Below are 18,240 nucleotides of genomic sequence, written 5' to 3' on the forward strand. Positions count from 1 at the left end.
GTGAAATGAATGCAATGGTGCGATAGTTTGGACATTCTTTGGCATTGCTTTCTTTGGAATTGGAATGTAAACTGACCTCTTCCAATCCTGTGGCCACTGTTGAGTTTTCCAAATTTGCTGGCAAATTGATTGTAGCACTTTTACTGCATCATCTTTTAAGATTTTGAATAGCTCAGTTGGTATACTGTCATCTCCACTAGCTTCGTTGTTGCTCAACTTTCCTAAGGCCCTTTTGACTTCACATTCTAGGATGTCTGGCTCGAGGTCAGTGACCACCCCATCATAGCTATCAGGATGTTAAGCTCGTTCTTGTATAGTTCTTCTGCGTAATTTTGCCACCTCTTCTTAATCTCTTCTGTCTCTGTTAGGTCCCTGCCATTTTGGTCCTTTATCATGCCCATCTTTGCATGAAACGTTCCCTTCATATCTTTTCCCCACTTTCTTCAATTTGAGCCTGAATTTTGCAATGAGAAGCTCATGATCTGAGGCACAGTCAGCTCCTGGTCTTGTTTTTACTGATTGTATAAAGCTTCTCCATCTTTGGCTGCAGAGCACATAGTCAATCTGATTTCTGTGTTGACCATCTGGTGATGTCCATGTGTAGAGTCGTCTCTTGGGTTGTTGGAAAAGAGTGTTTGCTATGACCATCATACTCTCCTGTGCCCTGCTTCATTTTGTACTCCAAGGCCAAACTTGCCTGTCATTCTGGTTAACTTTTGGCTTCCTACTTTAGCATTCCAATCCCCCATGATGATAAGGACATCATTTTTGGTGTTAATTCTATAAAGTGCTGTAGGGCTTCATAGAACCGGTCAATTTCATCCTCTTCAGCACCAGTGGTTGGGGCATAGACTTGGATTACTGTGATATTGAATGGTTTGCCTTGGATTCGAACTGAGATCATTCTGTCATTTTGGGGATTGTATCCCAGTATTGCTTTTCCTACTCTTTTATTGATTATGAAGGCTATTCCATTTCTTCTGAGGGATTGTTGCCTGCAGTAGTATACCAGATGGTCATCTGAATTAAATTCACCCATTCCTGTCCATTTTAGTTTGCTGATTCCTAAGATGTTGATGTTCAGTCTTGTCATCTCTTGTTTGACCACGTCCAGTTCATGGATCTTATATTCCAGGTTCCTATGGAGAATAGATGTTTACAGCATTGGACTTTCCTTTCACCACCAGATGCATCCACAGCTGAGCATCCTTTTGGCTTTGACCCAGTCGCTTCACTCTTTCTGGCGCTACTAGTATTAGCTCTCTGCTCTTCCCTAGTAGCATATTGAACACCTTCTGACCTGAGGAGCTCATCTTTCAGCATCATATCTTTTTACCTTTTGATACTGTCCATGGGGTTTTCAGGGCAAAGATGCTGGAGTGGGTTGCCATTTCCTTCTCCCGTGGATCACGTTTTGTCAGAACTCTCTGCTATGACCTCTCCATCTTGGGTTGCCCTGCACAGCATAGCTCATAGCTTCATTGAGCTATGCAAGCTCCTTCGCCACGACAAGGCCATAATCCATGAAGGCGAATGGTCCACAGAGCGGGCTAAATATTTTAAATTTATTTGTTTATTAAATTACACCGCTCATCTTGTCTAAATAACTAAGGACAAGTTCATCAGAGGTGGGATTCACTTCCCTACCGGTTCGCAAATGTGAATGTGCATGCTCACTTCGCTAGCATGCGCCCTCTGTACAGGCGCATGACGTTCTGCACATGTGCAGTAATTGGGGATTACTGCCGGGCGGGTGGGCAGAGCCCCCCCGCAGATACCACTACTGGTTGGCGTGATCCAGACAGAACTGGCTGAATCCCACCACTGAAGTTCATAACAAAAATGCAGTCCTTCAGATAATCATCCCCTAAAATGATTAGGATCTTAATAGTTTATTCAAACATTTTAATTTGTGTCCAGAAAGCAACCTGGAAATTGGTCTTAAATTTTCAGCCTCAGGGCTGAATAAATACCTTATATAGTATGTTATGAATATTAATGTCATTTGTCATAATTTTTTAAAACCTGCAATAATGCCTTTTCAAAAAATACTTCTCAGACCAACATTTTATCTTTAGTATTTGCTTTAAAAAATTCATATATTTTCAAATTTGTTCTTTATTATTTTGTTGTTGTTGTCCCTCTGTTGTTGGCTGTTGTGGCCTTAATCCCATTCAACTATTCTCAAAATTTGTTTAATTCTGCAGAAAAAAAATAATGCAATCACAATATGATTTATAGGTAAATGAGGAATCACTAAGGATACTTTCCATTATATTCCTCAACCTAAAATGATGCTTTCTTATTTTTTGAGGTTATAATGTCAGCCGAAGAGGTTGTAGAAAAAATGCTTTTAAAAGTAAAAAAAAAAGGCTCTGATGATTGCATGGTTCAGCTGTGATCATCAGAGCCTTTTTTTACCTTTTAAAAGCATTTTTTTACAACCTATTCGGCTGAAGTAAAAAAAAGGCTCTGGCGATCATATGGCTCAGCTGGGCATGGGTGTGGGGGCGGGGAGGAATTTTTGCTACTGGTTCTCCGAACCACCCATCGCTACCAGATCAGCCAATCCGGTCCGAACCAGGAGCATTTCACCCCTGGCCTTACCATACTTGCTAAAAGTAATTCATTTTTGAAAATATAATTTAGGAAAAAAGTATATTGTCAAATTTAAATATTATGAGATTGTTTGGAGGTTTGAGAGAATTCTTCTCTGAATAATTTTCAAAAGCATAGTTTGGAAATGATTCTTTTAATTCCTGTAATTTTTCTGGATTATTTTAGGTAATTGTGAATTCTATAATCCAACCTTTGCCTTTCTTGCAAGATGGCATATGTATTCAGGACACTGGAGCAATGTATGTAATCAATACACCAGCTGGAATCAATATTAAATGGGCTCATGTTACAGGCATTATGGACATCCAATATGGCTTTAACTCTAATGTATCTACAAAGACAGAGGGGCTTTGTGGTAAGAATATACATAATTTATTTTATTATCCTGACTTTGAACTTTTAAATTTTTACACCTAAATTTGCTCACTGTCTTCTTTTCTAAGGCCCTTCTTCTCTCTTCTCCCTTCTTTCCATGGCTGCCATTTATTTTATGTAAAATTATCACAGTAAATTGTTCTAACTTATTCAGCTTCAATATTCATTGCTGAAGTTAACAGAAAAGGTAATGGGGGATTTGAAGACAATTCTTTTTACTTTTTCAATTCTATGTTCTATGCAAATGCTCTGAGTTTTAATTAATTGAGTCAGAAATTGATGCTATATTGTTCAATTTTTATTTATTCTTCCCTGAAATGTATTATTAGTGTAATGCTCCTAGTAGTAGCATTAGAAATTTTGAACATAGTTATGATAAATCAGAATGTATGAAACGGTTAAATAGAACTTTTATAAGAATTAAGTCTCCACTACAGGTAGACATCAACAGTGGTGGGATTCAAATAATTTAACAACTGGTTCTCTGCCCTAATGACTGGCTAGGTAAGCATGGCCAGGTGGTCATGTGACAGGCTGGGCATGGGTGTGGGGGCGGGAGGAATTTTGCTACTGGTTCTCCGAACCACCCATCGCTACCAGATCAGCCAATCCGGTCCGAACCAGGAGCATTTCACCCCTGGCCTTACCATACTTGCTAAAAGTAATTCATTTTTGAAAATATAATTTAGGAAAAAAGTATATTGTCAAATTTAAATATTATGAGATTGTTTGGAGGTTTGAGAGAATTCTTCTCTGAATAATTTTCAAAAGCATAGTTTGGAAATGATTCTTTTAATTCCTGTAATTTTTCTGGATTATTTTAGGTAATTGTGAATTCTATAATCCAACCTTTGCCTTTCTTGCAAGATGGCATATGTATTCAGGACACTGGAGCAATGTATGTAATCAATACACCAGCTGGAATCAATATTAAATGGGCTCATGTTACAGGCATTATGGACATCCAATATGGCTTTAACTCTAATGTATCTACAAAGACAGAGGGGCTTTGTGGTAAGAATATACATAATTTATTTTATGTAAAATTATCACAGTAAATTGTTCTAACTTATTCAGCTTCAATATTCATTGCTGAAGTTAACAGAAAAGGTAATGGGGGATTTGAAGACAATTCTTTTTACTTTTTCAATTCTATGTTCTATGCAAATGCTCTGAGTTTTAATTAATTGAGTCAGAAATTGATGCTATATTGTTCAATTTTTATTTATTCTTCCCTGAAATGTATTATTAGTGTAATGCTCCTAGTAGTAGCATTAGAAATTTTGAACATAGTTATGATAAATCAGAATGTATGAAACGGTTAAATAGAACTTTTATAAGAATTAAGTCTCCACTACAGGTAGACATCAACAGTGGTGGGATTCAAATAATTTAACAACTGGTTCTCTGCCCTAATGACTGGCTAGGTAAGCATGGCCAGGTGGTCATGTGACAGGCTGGGCATGGCCAACTCAAAGTCACTCATCACACCCAGCCCCCCTCCCAGCCACTCACCTCGTTTTTCAGCCCATTTTGAAGTTCACAAGTCTTAAAGGTTGAATACCCCTGAGCTAGATGTTCTGATATATCAGCATTTTTCAAATTTGGCAACTTTTAAGATGCATAGACTTTAAGTTCCAGAATGCTGTCCAGGGAACTCTGGAAGTCCACACATTTTAGGATTGCAAGTTTGAAAACCCTGTCAAAATGGGCAAATTAACAGCCTGTTTAGGGACCTGTGCTTTAGTCTCCTTTAAAAAAAACATACTACAGATTGTCCTGAGCAGCATATCTATGAAGAAAGACTGTAATAGAAGCATGCTTTATGCATAAAAATATAGAAAGGTATCTAAGGATCACTAATCTCCCCACGTTCATGGATCATAATTTATGAGAAGTTTTCCTCAGCTCTGCTTTGCCTGAATATGCAATATCTATGCCCTGTCATTGAGCTGTGATCATTCTGGCCCTAAAATAGACATAAAGTTTTCCCAATTATAAAATAGATACTGGAAAAAAGGGACTTTTACACTGATACTTATGATTTCTTCCCTACCCCACCCTATTACTGATGTACTGATATGAGGAAAAGGTCCAAGTGGGTGGAAGGATTTTTGACCCTTTTTCAAGTTATTTTCTCAGAATTGGTTCTAAAACTGGACGTAAAGTTTAATTAGTACAGAATTTGTAACCGGAGCAAAGAAGGAAGCAGGGGATTTTAGGAAGACAACATTATATTCAAGTTTTTGATGAAGTTTTCTTGTTTTCCTTATTTTCATATCTTGGCTTTAAATCATCCCAAAACTTCTCATAAATTATGATCCATGAAAGTGAGGAAATTATATTTGTTCAGCATATAGGAAGTGGGGAAATTATATCTGTTCAGCATATAGGAAGTGGGAAATTATATCTGTTCAGCATATAGGAAGTGGGAAATTATATCTGTTCAGCATAATCTATATTTGGGGTATGGGAACTTATATCTATTTTTTTACAACCTATTCGGCTGAAGTAAAAAAGGCTCTGGCGATCATATGGCTCAGCTGGGCATGGCCAACTCAAAGTCACTCATCACACCCAGCCCCTCCCAGCCACTCACCTCGTTTTCAGCCCATTTTGAAGTTCACAAGTCTTAAAGGTTGAATACCCTGAGCTAGATGTTCTGATATATCAGCATTTTCAAATTTGGCAACTTTTAAGATGCATAGACTTTAAGTTCCAGAATGCTGTCCAGGGAACTCTGGAAGTCCACACATTTTAGGATTGCAAGTTTGAAAACCCTGTCAAAAAGGGGCAAATTAACAGCCTGTTTAGGGACCTGTGCTTTAGTCTCCTTTAAAAAAAACATACTACAGATTGTCCTGAGCAGCATATCTATGAAGAAAGACTGTAATAGAAGCATGCTTTATGCATAAAAATATAGAAAGGTATCTAAGGATCACTAATCTCCCACGTTCATGGATCTTATATTCCAGGTTCCTATGGAGAATAGATGTTTACAGCATTGGACTTTCCTTTCACCACCAGATGCATCCACAGCTGAGCATCCTTTTGGCTTTGACCCAGTCGCTTCACTCTTTCTGGCGCTACTAGTATTAGCTCTCTGCTCTTCCCTAGTAGCATATTGAACACCTTCTGACCTGAGGAGCTCATCTTTCAGCATCATATCTTTTTACCTTTTGATACTGTCCATGGGGTTTTCAGGGCAAAGATGCTGGAGTGGGTTGCCATTTCCTTCTCCCGTGGATCACGTTTTGTCAGAACTCTCTGCTATGACCTCTCCATCTTGGGTTGCCCTGCACAGCATAGCTCATAGCTTCATTGAGCTATGCAAGCTCCTTCGCCACGACAAGGCCATAATCCATGAAGGCGAATGGTCCACAGAGCGGGCTAAATATTTTAAATTTATTTGTTTATTAAATTACACCGCCATCTTGTCTAAATAACTAAGGACAAGTTCATCAGAGGTGGGATTCACTTCCCTACCGGTTCGCAAATGTGAATGTGCATGCTCACTTCGCTAGCATGCGCCCTCTGTACAGGCGCATGACGTTCTGCACATGTGCAGTAATTGGGGATTACTGCCGGGCGGGTGGGCAGAGCCCCCCCGCAGATACCACTACTGGTTGGCGTGATCCAGACAGAACTGGCTGAATCCCACCACTGAAGTTCATAACAAAAATGCAGTCCTTCAGATAATCATCCCCTAAAATGATTAGGATCTTAATAGTTTATTCAAACATTTTAATTTGTGTCCAGAAAGCAACCTGGAAATTGGTCTTAAATTTTCAGCCTCAGGGCTGAATAAATACCTTATATAGTATGTTATGAATATTAATGTCATTTGTCATAATTTTTTAAAACCTGCAATAATGCCTTTTCAAAAAATACTTCTCAGACCAACATTTTATCTTTAGTATTTGCTTTAAAAAATTCATATATTTTCAAATTTGTTCTTTATTATTTTGTTGTTGTTGTCCCTCTGTTGTTGGCTGTTGTGGCCTTAATCCCATTCAACTATTCTCAAAATTTGTTTAATTCTGCAGAAAAAAAATAATGCAATCACAATATGATTTATAGGTAAATGAGGAATCACTAAGGATACTTTCCATTATATTCCTCAACCTAAAATGATGCTTTCTTATTTTTTGAGGTTATAATGTCAGCCGAAGAGGTTGTAGAAAAAATGCTTTTAAAAGTAAAAAAAAAGGCTCTGATGATTGCATGGTTCAGCTGTGATCATCAGAGCCTTTTTTTACCTTTTAAAAGCATTTTTTTACAACCTATTCGGCTGAAGTAAAAAAAAGGCTCTGGCGATCATATGGCTCAGCTGGGCATGGGTGTGGGGGCGGGGAGGAATTTTTGCTACTGGTTCTCCGAACCACCCATCGCTACCAGATCAGCCAATCCGGTCCGAACCAGGAGCATTTCACCCCTGGCCTTACCATACTTGCTAAAAGTAATTCATTTTTGAAAATATAATTTAGGAAAAAAGTATATTGTCAAATTTAAATATTATGAGATTGTTTGGAGGTTTGAGAGAATTCTTCTCTGAATAATTTTCAAAAGCATAGTTTGGAAATGATTCTTTTAATTCCTGTAATTTTTCTGGATTATTTTAGGTAATTGTGAATTCTATAATCCAACCTTTGCCTTTCTTGCAAGATGGCATATGTATTCAGGACACTGGAGCAATGTATGTAATCAATACACCAGCTGGAATCAATATTAAATGGGCTCATGTTACAGGCATTATGGACATCCAATATGGCTTTAACTCTAATGTATCTACAAAGACAGAGGGGCTTTGTGGTAAGAATATACATAATTTATTTTATTATCCTGACTTTGAACTTTTAAATTTTTACACCTAAATTTGCTCACTGTCTTCTTTTCTAAGGCCCTTCTTCTCTTTCTCCTTCTTTCCATGGCTGCCATTTATTTTATGTAAAATTATCACAGTAAATTGTTCTAACTTATTCAGCTTCAATATTCATTGCTGAAGTTAACAGAAAAGGTAATGGGGGATTTGAAGACAATTCTTTTTACTTTTTCAATTCTATGTTCTATGCAAATGCTCTGAGTTTTAATTAATTGAGTCAGAAATTGATGCTATATTGTTCAATTTTTATTTATTCTTCCCTGAAATGTATTATTAGTGTAATGCTCCTAGTAGTAGCATTAGAAATTTTGAACATAGTTATGATAAATCAGAATGTATGAAACGGTTAAATAGAACTTTTATAAGAATTAAGTCTCCACTACAGGTAGACATCAACAGTGGTGGGATTCAAATAATTTAACAACTGGTTCTCTGCCCTAATGACTGGCTAGGTAAGCATGGCCAGGTGGTCATGTGACAGGCTGGGCATGGCCGACTCAAAGTCACTCATCACACCCAGCCCCCCTCCCAGCCACTCACCTCGTTTTTCAGCCCATTTTGAAGTTCACAAGTCTTAAAGGTTGAATACCCCTGAGCTAGATGTTCTGATATATCAGCATTTTTCAAATTTGGCAACTTTTAAGATGCATAGACTTTAAGTTCCAGAATGCTGTCCAGGGAACTCTGGAAGTCCACACATTTTAGGATTGCAAGTTTGAAAAACCCTGTCAAAAAGGGGCAAATTAACAGCCTGTTTAGGGACCTGTGCTTTAGTCTCCTTTAAAAAAAACATACTACAGATTGTCCTGAGCAGCATATCTATGAAGAAAGACTGTAATAGAAGCATGCTTTATGCATAAAAATATAGAAAGGTATCTAAGGATCACTAATCTCCCCACGTTCATGGATCATAATTTATGAGAAGTTTTCCTCAGCTCTGCTTTGCCTGAATATGCAATATCTATGCCCTGTCATTGAGCTGTGATAATTCTGGCCCTAAAAATAAATACAAAGTTCTCTCAATCACAAGAATTGTCCTCCATTCTCTTTATTTATAGCATGGAACCCTAAAAATAGACATAAAGTTTTCCCAATTATAAAATAGATACTGGAAAAAAGGGACTTTTACACTGATACTTATGATTTCTTCCCTACCCCACCCTATTACTGATGTACTGATATGAGGAAAAGGTCCAAGTGGGTGGAAGGATTTTTGACCCTTTTTCAAGTTATTTTCTCAGAATTGGTTCTAAAACTGGACGTAAAGTTTAATTAGTACAGAATTTGTAACCGGAGCAAAGAAGGAAGCAGGGGATTTTAGGAAGACAACATTATATTCAAGTTTTTGATGAAGTTTTCTTGTTTTCCTTATTTTCATATCTTGGCTTTAAATCATCCCAAAACTTCTCATAAATTATGATCCATGAAAGTGAGGAAATTATATTTGTTCAGCATATAGGAAGTGGGGAAATTATATCTGTTCAGCATAATCTATATTTGGGGTATGGGAACTTATATCTATTTTTTTTTACAAAGTTTTGCTATAGTCCAGGTGTTACTATGCTTAGTAATGCGATTTTATACTATTTCATATGGTTGTGCAATAATCCAAATTCAGAAGGGGGAATATGCTTTGGGGTAAAAGTTCACTTTGTGTTTGCCAGCAAATTTTTAAAAGATTTGTGCAGCAGGGCAGGAAAAAGCACAATGGATGTGCGGTATTGAGAGGTCTGAAGTGTGTGCCCACACAAGAAAATTCCTCTTCCCCTTTCAAATCCAAATTGTTGTACATCTTCAAGAGAGGTAATTGAAGATTTGAAATCTTCATTGAAATCTTCATTTTTTGGCTGTTTTCAGGCCATTTTGGGGCATTTTCAGGCCATTTTTCCAGCCATTTTGGATGTTCAGTAGTAGTAAATAAATAGAGAGGGAAATTGTCCCTTGTTGAGGCCTTTGACTCAATTTCCTTGTCTACTTACTACTACTGAACATTAAAAATGGCCCCAAAACACCCCAAAAATGGCCCCAAAATGGCCAAAAACGGCCTGGAAAACAGGCAGGGTGGGGCCAGCTAGTAGTGGGATTAGCCGGTTCACCAAACTGGCAGAATTTTAACAACCGGTTCACCTGAACTGGTCTGAATCCCACCTCTGGACATCGAGTTATAATTATTTGTTTAATGACTGTTCAAAGTTACAACAGCACTGAAAAAGTGACCTATGACCATTTTACACATTTCTGACTGTTGCAGCATCCCCGTGGACATATGATCAAAATTCAGAAGCTTGGCAACTGACATGTATTTATGAAGTTGCAGATCACATTTTACAACTTTCCGACAAGCAAAGTCAATGGGGAAGCTAGATTCACTTAACAAATGTGTTACTAACTTAACAACTGTAATGATTCAGTTAACAACTATGGCAAGAAAGGCGTAAAATAGGGCAAAACTCACTTAACAACTATCGTGCTTAGCCACATAAATTTTTCACTCAGTTGTGGTAATAAGTCGAGGACTACCTGTACTTGATATACTCTGGTTCTGTTTTTAAAAGTAAAAGATAGGCAGATGGATGCAGAAAATAAAAAAATGCATTCTTAAACTGATTATACCTTATTTTAATAGTTTTTCTAGTTTTTAACAACGGATAAGAAAATTTAAATTTGTTCTCCTGTCTTAGAAATGTAATGCTGTTTCAATCACTTCATGTATTTTAAGTATATGTTTATTTTAAGGTGTCTGCAATGGTGACCCTGCTGATGATTTGAAAATGCAAAATAGAACAATAATTACAAATATGGAAGAAGTTGAAATTTTTATCAAAAGTTGGGAAATTGAGAAATCTTTTGATGTAACAACAAGAAGACCCATTAGAAACTGCACAGAGGATAATTGTACATATTGTATGGAACTCTTACAGAAGTGGGTTTTTGCCCCTTGTCACAAAAAAGTGAGTGTGAAGTAATTATAAGTACAGTATAGGGATGGCAAGCTTGTGGTGCCAAAGGATCAGACTCAAATATGGTAGAGTTGTAACATATAGGCAGATAGGGCTGGGAAGTGGAGTTTTTGATTGTTTATATAAACTGTGATATATATATATATATATATATATATATATATATATATATATATATATATGTATGTATATGTATGTATATATATATATATATATATATAGGTCTTTGGTTGTTTGGGTTTTCTCCCGTGTAAAATTGGAAGTGTCTTGGCGACGTTTTGACAAAGTCTCATTCGTCATCTTCAGGCTTCAGCTTCGTGCTTCTGGGAGCAATGTGTGATCGCAGCTGTTTCTTCCTTTTAACTGCTAGTGGGGGTTTGAACTGATTGGGTGGGAGCTTAGCTGTGCTTTGATTGGATGGGGTTTTGTGCTCTGATTGGCTGGGGTGTGTCCTGTGTTGGTGGGGTCTTGGTTGTGCTCAGTTTAGTCTGTGTTGCAGGGGCATTTGAGCTGGTGAGCTGCATAGCTGTTGTTTGGCTTTGTGGTCGTGCTACATCTTCATAGTGGGTGTCAGTCTGCTGCATGTATGGATTGGAGGGTTTGAAATGGCTAATGTTGCAGCTGCGGTCTGGCTTCTGGTCCTTGGTCGTGCTTCATGATCAGTGTGGGTTTGGGTCTGCTTTCTGGGTGGATGTGGTGGTGACATCCTGTGTGGACCTCGTGAGTGTGGGTCTGGTGTCATTCCTCGTGTTAGGGACTCGTTTGTCAATAAGGCGGGTTTCCAAATGGCTGGTAGGCGGAGGTGTCATCTCGTTTGTTCATGCTGTGTGGGCGTTTATCTCAATGGCTTCTCTGATTATTCTGTTGTTAAAGTGTTCAGTTTTGGCGATAGTTCTGGTCTTTTAAAGTCAATATCGTGTCCTGTGACTTTAAAGTGTTGGACCAGGAAGAAGTTGGTTCCTCTTTTGAATGAGTTCTGTTCTTCAATGCGCACTTATTCTTCTGTTGGTTTGTCCAATGTATGTGGTGGGGCAGGCGGTGCATGGGATTTCATATACTCCTTGATTTTCTAACTCAATTTTGTCTTTGGGGTTTCTTAGGATGGTGGATATTCTTAGGATGGTGGATAAAGACAAAATTGAGTTAGAAAATCAAGGAGTATATGAAATCCCATGCACCGCCTGCCCCACCACATACATTGGACAAACCAACAGAAGAATAAGTGCACGCATTGAAGAACACAAGAACTCATTCAAAAAAGAGGAACCAACTTCTTCCCTGGTCCAACACTTTAAAGTCACAGGACACGATATTGACTTTAAAAAGACCAGAACTATCGCCAAAACTGAACACTTTAACAACAGAATAATCAGAGAAGCCATTGAGATAGAAAAACGCCCACACAGCATGAACAAACGAGATGATACCTCCCGCCTACCAGCCATTTGGAAACCCGCCCTTATTGACAAACGAGTCCCTAACACGAGGAATGACACCAGACCCACACTCACGAGGTCCACACAGGATGTCACCACCGCACATCCACCCAGAAAGCAGACCCAAACCCACACTGATCATGAAGCACGACCAAGGACCAGAAGCCAGACCGCAGCTGCAACATTGGCCATTTCAAACCCTCCAATCCATACATGCAGCAGACTGACACCCACTATGAAGATGTAGCACGACCACAACGCCAAACAACAGCTATGCAGCTCACCAGCTCAAATCCCCTGCAACACAGACTAAACTGAGCACAACCAAGCCCCCACCAACACAGGACACACCCCAGCCAATCAGAGCACAAAACCCCATCCAATCAGAGCACAGCCAAGCTCCCACCCAATCAGTTCAAACCCCACTAGCAGTTAAAAGGAAGAAACAGCTGCGATCACACATTGCTCCCAGAAGCACGGTTGAAGCCTGAAGATGACGAATGAGACTTCCGAAACGCCGCCAAGACACTTCCAATTTACACGGAGAAAACCCAACAACCAAAGACCTATATACAAACACCCGTGAAAACCTCAGAAAACATATATATATATATATATATATATATATATATATATATATATATATATATATATGTATGTATGTATGTATGTATGTATGTATATAGAGTATGCATAGTTGGTCTTTGGTATTGAGTTCTCGCGTGATTGACGAAAATTATCACTGTTATTATTCGCTGAGCAATGTGTGATTGCAGCTGCAATCACATATTGCTCCCAGAAGCACGAAGCTGAAGCCTGAAGATGACGAATAAGACTTCGTCGAAACGTCGCCAAAACACTTCCAATTTTACGCGGGAGAAAACCCGAATAACCAAAGACGTACATACAAACACCCCCGAAAACCTCAGAAAACATATATATGTATATGTATATGTATATGTATATGTATATGTATATGTATATGTATATGTATATTTGTTTTCATAGGTTTTCACGGGTATAGGTATGTAGGTCTTGGTGTATTTGGGTCTTTTCCCGTGTAAACTTTACACAGGAAAAGACCCGAATACGCCAAGACACACACACACACACACACACACACACACACACACACGTATGTATATATGTACGTACATATGTATATATATATAGACTCCCCTCCCAACTCAGAGGAAACAGATTCTTTTTCACCTGTTTCTCAAAGGATTAAAAACATTCCTGGCTTAACAGTCTTTAGGCTAAATCTTCACATTCTAAATGTGGCCCTTGAAAATTACCACCCAGCAAATTTTACCTCCCTATCTGGCTCCAGAATGAGCGCAATTGTTTAAATAACTGTCTCCCTAATTTTTTGCAGGAGTATTTGAAAATGCAGAAGGGTCTGTAAGAAGGAAGTGGAATTAAACTTCCTTTTTCTACCAATAAACCAGGTTCCATATGCAAAAATGGGTCACTGGGCTTTAAATAAATATGAATTTCAAAATGGAGAAAATGAATGAATAAATAAAAATCAATTGGGCAGTTATTTTTTAAATATAGGAATTATATTAATATTTCAAAAATAATATTATTTTATTAATATTTCAGTGACTTATATTAAATAGCTATATTACACAAATGATTGTGGTTTTGTTTGTACAAAAGCTGTTAATATGAAACTAATGATTATTTTTCTCCAATTTATCCAGATTATTGATTTATCAAATATATTTGATCTAGGTCTCACCACAAGATTTTTGTGAAAAAATGTGGGTTAACAATACCTATTTTGAGAATTATGAATGTGATGCACTTTCTGCATATGTAGCACTATGCAACAAGCATAATATCTGCATTAAGTGGAGGACACCAGATTACTGTTGTAAGTTTAATGCTCTCATTCCTGATCATTTCATTTTTACTTGGCTTTTGCATTTTTGTTTATTAGATATTAATGATACATAGAAGGCTAGATTTAAAATGGAACAACTCAATTTTATATTTTGCTTAGCACTCCACTCAATAACACTCTAGATACTATAGGTTAATATTGATAGTTATTAACTACTAAATGCTAATACAAGTAGTCCTAAATTTATTATATTAATTGAACCAGAATTACAATCATAAGTCATGCCAGTCATTAAGGAGGTCACTTTCAGGACTGTGCCCAATTTTACAACCTTTTTTGCAGACGTTTTGTCAAAAAAATCTAATATCTGCAATGGGTATATTTTGCTGGAAATAGAAACAAGCACTGGTTTTCTGCCCTTTTTTAAAAAAAATAAATTTTGGTTCCATGACTTCAGAATTCTGAAAAGGGGTATAAATGTGGGCCAGTTGTTAGTGCTCAAAATGCAATTCTATGATTACAGGGGAGAGGGGTGGGAAAGCAATTGGTTGTAAATTGAGGATTACCTGTATGTTATGATAAACTGTATATAATCTAATTACTGATAAATATGTAGATTGTTTTCATCACTCTGCGTCCCAGATTTTAGTGTAGGCATATACACTTGTAAAATATTTTTCATGTAAGATTACCAAATATCTGAACAGGCAAAGGAAGACATTGACAATTGGAAAGGAGGACAAATAGGGGCAGGGGTATGAGGATACTCTGTTTACATTTCTTGGCATTTACAAAAGTAAAATTAAAAACTGAAAAACAATGCACTATATGCATGAAATTATTTTTTTCGGGGTCAGAAAAACTGTTTTTTAAATTGCAATATTTTTCTTAAAAATCTTTATTTTCAAGAACATATGTTAGTAATAATATAGAACTGATACCAATGAACTTTTGAAATTTTGCTGTAGAAATATATGACAAGTCCTGGGATCTACAGATTACAAACTAATGTTTGTTACTGAAAAGAATCCCAGAAAATCTAATCAGATGTAATCAGATCTTTGACTTTCTATTTCTTCTCCATCAGTTCAATACATAATGATGACACTGCAAGAGAAGAAAACTATATGTGACCACTTAGAGCAAAGATCAGTTAAAACAATCTTCAGACAAGGATTTTAATGGAAATGGGCCTATATTTCTAATCATACAAAGTGTTATGTATTCATGTATGTACCTTTAAATATTTGGGCGGGAAATCAGCACGTTGCTGATTGGACGAAGCCGCCAGTAGAACTGTATAAAAGGAGAGGTTTTCCCCCAGCCTGTTGCTGGGTTCACCCTATATTAAAGAGCTGTTGTCACTACCCTGGTCTCCAGCCTCGTTACTTCCAGAACTTAACACTGGCGACGAAGGTGGGATCTCGAGGCTAAGGAGAACCAGAACCGAGCTGAAGCACGATAGACCCGAACCCAGCAAACACAGGGCAGAAAAGCGGAGATGGCCAGTTACACTCCGCCCGCACCGTTTGACCCGGCTAGAGAGAAATGGGGAACGTATATGACCCGTTTCGAAAGCTTTCTAGAAGCCAACGAACTGCAAGGAGTTCCAGATAACCGCAAAAGGGCTTATTTCTTAAGCCACTGTGGTCCGGAGGTCATCGATATCGCGGAAGCCCTGGCAGAGCCAACGCCGATACAATCGGTATCGTGGCCAACTCTGCAAACTTTACTAAAAAACCACTTCGCGCCGTCCAAATCGTGCGGCGGTTTGAATTGAGAGAGCGAAGACAGATGGAGGGCGAATCCATCGGTGACTACATGGCCGCCCTAAGGAAAGCGTCCAAGGACTGCGGATACCGAGACCTAGACGAGGTGCTGCTCGAGCAACTCATCCGAGGGGTCAGAGACATCCGTTTGCGGCGACGGCTGCTAGCAAAGAGCAACCTAACGCTGGCCAACGCTCTGGACGAAGCCAGAGCACATGAAATGTCCACCCAAGCGGCGGAGACACTGCAAAAGCCTCTCCCACCAAAGGCGAGCACAAAGCCAACTCCAGTGCACCAGGAGGAGGTTCAGACCGAATCCGACGGTGAAGATGAGGAAGGGGTCTGCCGAACCGAGAAACGCGACAAAGAGGACCGAGACGAATGCGGAAGCTGCGGAGGTCAACACCAGCGCCAACGCTGCAAGTTTAAGGACGCAACATGTCGGCGGTGCGGAAAGAAAGGGCACCTAGCTCAAGTTTGTCGAGCGGCCCAACCTTCCCGCCGAAAATTCAAATCGGCCAATCAGAGCGCGGGATCGGCAAGGCGACCCGCGATTGGCTCAAACAAAAAAGGCGCGATTCAACCAAACGACTGTGGTCATAGGTCGCCAACCCGAGTGGAGAAGAAGATCTTCACCAAACCAAAATAGAGGGAGTACGGTGCCGGCTGAAGTAGACACGGATCAGCGATCACCATCATGTCCTGGGACACTTTGGCGGTCACTGCCGCCAGTCGCGAAGCGCCACCTGCAAGCACAACGGCCACGAGTCCACGACTACCAGGGAATCGCATCCCTGTTCGAGGGACCACCTCCGTCCGAGTCGAGCACGGACCACACAAGAAGACCCTGCCCATCACGATCGCCGAAGGGACCCTGCCCAGTCTGTTGGGACTAGACTGGTTTCGTGCCCTGGGCATGGGAGTGACTGGCATCTACAGAAGTGACTGTAACCTGAAAGACATTCTCTTTAACGAGTTCAAGATGTCTTCAAGGACTGCCTGGGCAAGTACAAGGGGACCCCTATTTCCTTCAACTTAGACCCCAGGTAGCTCCCATTAGGCTTAAGGCGAGGAGAGTCCTTTGCCCTAAAACCAAAATTGACAAGGAGCTAGATAAGCTCATAAATCAGGGATTTTGGTACCAGTCGATCACGCAAAGTGGGAGACGCCAATCGTCACCCCAATAAAACCAGACGGGTCAATTAGAATTTGCGCTGACTACAAGGCGACGCTAACAAAGCCTTACAGAAAAGCGCCACCGGTTCCCGTGGTGCAACACTTGCTGCACTCTTTGGGGCAAGGGCAAGTCTTTGCAAAGTTAGACTTGGCCCAAGCCTACCAACAACTGCCCGTAGACGCCAACACAGCCAAGCCCAAACGATTGTAACTCACAGGGGCCTTCAAGTGCACCCGATTGCAATTTGGGGTGAGTGTGGCACCAGGGCTGTTCCAAAACTTAATGGAACGACTTCTGCAAGGGCTCCCAGGGTAGTTCCCTACTGATGATGTCCTGATTTCAGGGAAAACGAGAGGAATTGGGGAGCGTTTGAGAAAGGTTCTGGGCATTTTCCGACAGCCGGATTAAAAGTCAAAGTAAACAAATGCCAGATAGGGGTCGAATCCGAATTCTTGGGCTACCGGATAGACAAGAAAGGAATTCACCCCACTGAGAGCAAGGTCAAGGCAATTAGAAAGGCTCCAGCGCCCAAAAACAAAGCAGAGCTACAGGCATTCCTGGGCTAGTGAATTTTACGGTCTTTTTAAAAACAAAGCGACTGCTGAACCGCTGCATAAGCTTTTAGGAAAAATACTGTTTGGTCTTGGGGAAAGTCGGAGAATAGGGCTTTCAAGCAGTAAAAACCTGCTCTCAAGTGATAGCCTGCTCATCCAATATCATAACTCATTGCCCCTAGTGCTGGTTTATATGCCTCCTTACGGGGTGGGGCTGTACTCAGCCACAGACTTCCAAACGGCACAGAAGCCCCTATAGCTTTTACTCTAGAACGATGTCCTCCCAGAGAGGAACTACAGCCAATTAGATAAGGAAGCACTAGCCATTGTGTCAGGGGTAAAAATTCCACGAATATGTTTTTGGGCGGATTTTGAAATCGTGACTGACCACAGACCGCTGTTAGGATACTGGCTGGCGATCACCAACGCCTGTGGCACTTTCGCCACGCTTGACCCGATGGACTATTTTCTTAGCCGCTTATTCTTACAAGCTGCAGCATCGACCAGGAAAAGAAGTGGGCATGCGGACGCTGCTAAGCAGATGCCCACTACCAGGGGCGATCAAGACCCCACTCCGGGACGCCCATCCTGCTTATTGACTCTTGACTCTGGCCCA

The 18,240-nt window shown here is 39.7% G+C and overlaps 1 protein-coding gene across 1 annotated transcript in view; it reads left to right on the forward strand.

Annotated features, from left to right (window-relative positions):
* The window catches only part of OTOGL (otogelin like), a 118,108-nt gene that overhangs the window by 67,532 nt on the left and 32,336 nt on the right, over window positions 1–18,240 (forward strand). The window contains exons 38-40 of the mRNA XM_058191655.1: window positions 2,785–2,974; window positions 10,613–10,827; window positions 14,013–14,154. Of these exons, the coding sequence (XP_058047638.1) occupies window positions 2,785–2,974; window positions 10,613–10,827; window positions 14,013–14,154 (547 nt within the window). The remainder of the gene's footprint in view (window positions 1–2,784; window positions 2,975–10,612; window positions 10,828–14,012; window positions 14,155–18,240) is intronic.

This window comes from Ahaetulla prasina, chromosome 7 (assembly GCF_028640845.1).
Source record: "Ahaetulla prasina isolate Xishuangbanna chromosome 7, ASM2864084v1, whole genome shotgun sequence".
Classification (NCBI taxonomy): Eukaryota; Metazoa; Chordata; class Lepidosauria; order Squamata; family Colubridae; genus Ahaetulla; species Ahaetulla prasina.